The sequence below is a fragment of the Austrofundulus limnaeus genome, unplaced genomic scaffold (genome assembly GCF_001266775.1).
Source record: "Austrofundulus limnaeus strain Quisiro unplaced genomic scaffold, Austrofundulus_limnaeus-1.0 Scaffold76, whole genome shotgun sequence".
Taxonomy (NCBI): Eukaryota; Metazoa; Chordata; class Actinopteri; order Cyprinodontiformes; family Rivulidae; genus Austrofundulus; species Austrofundulus limnaeus.
In genome coordinates this window covers 798379-804248 of record NW_013952478.1, presented here as the reverse complement: position 1 = coordinate 804248, position 5870 = coordinate 798379, and the positions used below count along the sequence as shown (strand labels likewise).

The following is a 5870-nucleotide window of genomic DNA, read 5'->3' as shown; positions in this document are numbered from 1 at the left end:
GCCGAGTGTGAAGCAGCTAGGATGGGAGTCAGTTCTTTTAAGTCTGAGGTTCTCAACTGGAAGAGGGTGGAGGAAGGTAGGAGTTTAAGTATCTGGGTGTCCAGGTAGGACGAAGCAGGAGATGGATCGACAGATTGGGGCCCTTGTCCTCTGTAATGAGGGAGCTGCTCCAGTCAGTCGACAGGCAAAGCTCTCAATTTACTGATCTGTCTAGTCATGAGGCGTGGATCATGACTGACAGACTGAGATCCCGGGTACAAGCGACCGAAATGAGCTTCCTTCGTAGGGTAGCCGGGCTCAGCCTTAGAGACAGGGTGAGGAGCTCCGTCATCTAGAAGAGCTCAGAGCAGAGCTGCTGCTCCTCCTCATCAAAAGGAGTCAGTTGAGGTGGTTCTGGCATCTGAATAGGATGCCTCCTTTTTGCAATGTTCTGGACTCGGAAGACCAGGACTCACTGGAGGGATTATGTTTCCTCTCTGGCCTGGAAAGTCTTGGACGTTTTCACATTTAACCGCCACTAAAACACCAAAATGTTAGATTAAACCACTATCAAGATTATAATCTTTGAGTAATCCTGTAAAACCAGCCTCTTATGAGTTGAGATGTGTGAAGCCTGTTGTCTACGTGTGTCTGCTGTTGATAAGGGTCAGGCATGTTTTAGTCTACAAACAGATCTGTCCACGGCGGCCTCATGTGATCAGCGAGCATGTGAATCTCCAGCGTACGGTGGTTTTGAGCTCGTTGTTTGCAGCAGCAGGTGAGATCTGATCTCACAGTTCATGGTCTGTCAGAGCTGTTTGTGTAAATAAGCGGCGTTCCACGTCCTCTACGTTCACCTCCATCAGGATAAAACGAGCTGCAGGTCGGACTCTGGTATGTAAAAAAAAATCCTCAGAGATGAAGAGAGATAGAGACAAACAGGGGAATAAAAGAATAGATTATTTTTACTCTTGTTGTTTGTTGCTGTGATGATTTACAGTCAGGGAGGCCATCTATCTCTGGATGTGTTGTTGTGGGGTGTCAGGGGAAAACACAGCCAGAGGATTGTCAGGCTTGCAGGGAATTAAAATCTCAAAACCACAACACAGCTTTGTTTTCAGGCTTGATTTATGTGTATAACGGATATTAATTAAAGGCCTCTTTGTTTGTTATGAATTCTCTGTCTCGTTTTGGGAGAAGAGCCCATGTAGTTTGGCTGGATTGTTTTTGCTGAGGGCTGGGGTCAGGGAGATGGAAAATAGTTGTTCTGCAGGGTTAGGTAAATGAAAAAAGGTTATGAGAGACACGAAGAGCTCTTGAAGTGAAATATGGGAAAATTTGGGRTGCCACTAATGTGCAAATATGCCCTCTGTAAGAAGAAGTTCTGCTTGGTTAAAAATAGTGAGCTTCTTTTTGTTCTCCACTCCTTGTTTATCTGTTTCTGATTCCTTGACAGATAAGTGGAAACAGGCTCCGGTTTTGCCTTCTTTTTTCCCTCTCTCCCGTCTTCCTCTCCATGATTTAAGCCCACTCACCCCCTCTTTTCTCCTCTCTGGTGAAAGGTTTGAAGTGTCAGTCATGTACTCGCTGCAGATGACTGTATTTATCACTGTTTACGCAGAAATCAGAGCAGCAGAAAGAAGAATGAAAACATCCACCACCGCAGCATGCTAATGCTACAGTTCAGATCACACACAGTGGCATCGCACCAACCGAGTGTCTGCTTAATATTCACACATGCATTCTCATTACTCAAACCAGAAGCTCATGTTTATTATCTTTTTCCTGTCAGCGGTGAGGCAGTGTGATCGCAGCCCGTGTGGGCGAGGAGCGACGTGTCAGGAGGCTGCAGGAGGTTTCCGGTGTCTCTGTCCACCTGGATGGACCGGCAGGACGTGCCAGCTGGGTCAGTGGGTCACATTTACACTGGATTGAATCTGTTATACAGCATTTGTAAAGATTTACTGCCTTGAATTATGAGGCCTGTTGTTTTTTACCCTGACTACCCTGTTTATAAATTACAAATAATTAAAGTACATAAAGTGTCTAAATCATTACAGAAAGACACTAAAGGATTTGTTTTTTTTCTGCAAAAATGCTGAGTGCTGAATGAACTTAGCTGAAGAATGCCGAAAGAAACAAAATGCTAGCTAAAAGCTAAAAGTAGCAGAAAAAAYAACAAGATATAATATAAATGTAGCATAAAGGTAACTTTAAACAAGCATTGCAAAATGCTAGTTAGGAAAAAAAAAAGCAAAATATGACCTAAAAAATAAATGTAGCAAAAGGCAAGTTCAAAGATTAGATTAACAAACCCAAATAAAGCTAATGTAGCAAGGAGCTCAATCTCAACAAAACTAATAGTAGCAAAATGCTATGTAAGGAATAAAATATCAAAACAAACGAAATTAAAACTAAAAGCTAAATGCTGTAAAAGGCTTGCTTTAAAAAAATAAAGGAAAATACTAGCCAAAAGCTAAAGTTAGTAGATCAATACCTAAAAATAGCAAAACACAAACTAGAAGTTAAATATAGTAAAATGCTGGGTAGAAGATAAAAGTAGCAAAAAGATTATTTTAAACAAACTTAACAAAGTGCTAGAAAATAAAACATCAAAACACAACCKAAGAACTAAATAAAACAGTATTAACAAAACCCTTAAAAAGTTGAATGCAGCAAAGAGCTATGGCTRAATAAAAAAGTGGCAAAATGCTACCTAAAGGATAAATATAGCAAAAATCAATCTAAATGTAGCTAAAACCAAATTAAAAGTTAAATGTTACAAAATGCAAGCTAAAAGAAGAAATAGCGAATCAATACCTAAAAACAGATAAATGCTAAAACACGCTAGTTATTAGATAAATGTAGCAAATGACTGCTTTTTCCCAATTTTATTCATTTTAAAACAAAATAAATTCTATATACAATAAAAAATACAAATCAAACTGAAAGGCAGCAGAAATAAGAAAAAATCTTATATCTGCCCCTTTTTTCAGCTTTAAACCAAAATGCTAGTTAGAAAAAAAAACAGCAAAACGCGACTCCATAGATAAATAAAATACTAGCGAAAYGATAAAATTGGCAAAAGACAAATTAAAAGCTAACTGTTGCTAAAAGAGCTTAATCTAGCAAAACAGTATAAAAACTAAGTGTTGCCAAAAGGCTAGCTAAAATAAAAAATATGAAAATGCAAACTAAAATGAGCTAAAAGTTCTTTTATGGCAGCAGGAACAGTAGCTAACAGAACAAAGGATCAGAGCACAAACATTGCACGCAAAGAGAAGGCAAAAGAAATTAATCCCAACTAAACTAYAGAGGTTTAAAATACCACGTGAGAACAGTCGAAGAAAAGAAACAAAATTTAAATCAGGGACAAAACTACTGAGAGGCAGAGAAGCAAGACGTTTGGGCTCCAAGACAATTTGCCAGAAAACCAGAGAATTTGTAACTGGAGTAATGACTAACTGAACACAGAGACTGAGGCAAATAAAAAACAGAATGTAAAACCCACACAAGGCCACAAGCACAAAGCTTTCTGTTTTAAACAGTGATTAGTTTTTATCAAGAGGAGTGCAGAGCTTATAGTTTTTCTGCAAAAATAGATGTTTAAAAAATAGTTTTTTAAACTGACACTCTGGAGGATGTGCTGCTGTTTGTTTAAAATAATCCTCCAGAAGGAAAAGTTGTCTTCTCCTAATGAAACACCTAAAATGTGCGACTGTTTGACAAGCTTGTGTAAAACTTCTCATCATAAGAAACGGCACTCAGTTCATAAAAACTGCAACAAACTGCCCTTTGGTGCTTGAATAAATTTTGTTTTTATTTTATTTTTTCAATCAAATGGATGTTCAGATTGAAGCGAAATAAAAATTAAATGTGCAAATTAAAGTGTTGGACGAAGGCAACAGCATGATAATTCTCACATCAACCCTTGATGACTCTGAATTAGTCGTCTATAAATGCACCGTCATGTTCCCTTCGGGCTGCATTCGCTTATATTGACAGGTGAGCTTTCCGAGGCCTGTTGGGGTTCAGGATCACACAGGAGGAGCTGAGTCTCACACATTATATACACTTACACAAGCTGCAGGGTTATGAAGTGAAAACTGACACATATTTCAGGGTGACAGCTTCTCCTACTCCTCTGAGTTACGGCGATGTGTCATCCTGACACTTTATAATCCCTCACGGTTCCACATGGCAGATCAGACGCTCTCGATGTAACCCTCTCGACTGAAAGTAGAAAACTTTTTATMACCTGAGCTGACAGGAAGACACCAGATTATTCATTCAATGTAAACAATTATTGTGCTTTTACACCTTTTCCTCAATGTTTTCTGTCGGCTTCATGATTCAGTCGCTGTAATTCTCATCATCAGTGGATGGCTTGTTTACCTGTTTCTCAATTATTTTTTTAGTCAAGTGCTTTATATTCTCCCTCAGAGCACTTTAAGAGGCTTTTAGCTTTTACAATAAAAGGATGAGCGCACACACATTTTTACAGAAGCAGCGTGAGTAAAAACTAATCCTGTAAGGCTTTAAATCTACAGTCTGTTCTTAAGGAGATTTTAAGAAATGTGTTGTTAATAAAAATTGCTGTTCTTGACACGTAAAAACTTAACAAATTGTCTGTGCATTACATTTTTGACTTAAACAAAATGAATTTGATGACAATAGAGTAAAAGTGAAAAAGCTTTAATGCGTGTCAATAAATTAATATTTTTTTATCAGTTTCTATGTTTTGCACAATGTATGGGTTGAAATGATCAATGTGACGTTGTGGCAAAATAACATGTAGACGTTCGTGTGACAATATATATATACATATTTTTTAATTTATAAAAACTAACTTTTACAGTCTCGTTTTTATACTTGAAGTAATCATTCATCAAATAATGTCAAATGTTACAACTAGTCAGAGTTCCCTTTAGTCTCATTGTTTGAGTGCGTTCACACACAGAGCTATTAAAAACCAGTTTGTTTTTTAAAGTTTGGAGCACTTGTGAGTAGACAGTATCTTACCTGCAGCAGACAGCGATSAGAACGACGACAGTTTGGAGAATCTGAGAGAAGAGTCAAGTTCCTAAATGTGTAATTTTAAAAGGAAGRCTCRACCAAACATGGGTGATTTCAGTTTRTTGGCTTGTTTACAATCCAACCTTCAGGTCATGAGATCTGAATTATGGCTCAGGGTTGGAGATAAGACGAGCAGCGTCGTCGTCCAGAGTTGGTTATTTATGCTGAACACTGTCTGTGTTGCGGTTTGCAACACAACCRGTCTGTAGCCTAATCTGCTGGTTAAACTGCTGCAACATTTTAAGTTTGACTTATTTTGGATAAAATCAAATTCACCCCTGAACGGGCATGTTTATGATTAGCTGTTAGCTTGACCACCTGTGAAAATTTCTTTCTGATTCTCTGAATTGAAATCACTCTGACTGCTGTCTGCTGGAGGTAAGAGACTGACCAGGAGGGGAAATAAACATTTTCTCCACAGCTGGAACACAACATTACTGGCTGCTTTCATCTAATCACAATTGTCAGTTATTTTCCATTTTTTTGTTATCTGCCAMCAGAAATGTAACACCACATTTCTGAAGTTACTGATCTCCTTCTGATAACAGCATTAAGAGCAGGCTGGCAGCAACTCAGGTGCAGCGTTGCTCCAGACAGTTCAGGAGTACAAAGWGTGTTGTTCAAATCTACACACCACTTCACACATTTACCTGCATTTGGCGAGAGGTGCTTATTTCCACCTCAGATACTGACTACTCATAGCTACTCCACACAACCCCTGAACAATTTGAGACATTAAGATTCAGTTTTTTGTTTATTTTATTAATTTTTTTATTTAAATTTTTTTTCACTCAATATATATATATATATATATA

The 5870-nt window shown here is 38.1% G+C and overlaps 1 protein-coding gene across 1 annotated transcript in view; it reads left to right on the top strand.

Annotated features, from left to right (window-relative positions):
• Positions 1-5870, top strand: part of LOC106519360 (protein jagged-1b) — a 55111-nt gene that overhangs the window by 45035 nt on the left and 4206 nt on the right. The window contains exon 10 of the mRNA XM_014010996.1: positions 1772-1885. Coding sequence (XP_013866450.1) covers positions 1772-1885 — 114 coding nt within the window. The remainder of the gene's footprint in view (positions 1-1771; positions 1886-5870) is intronic.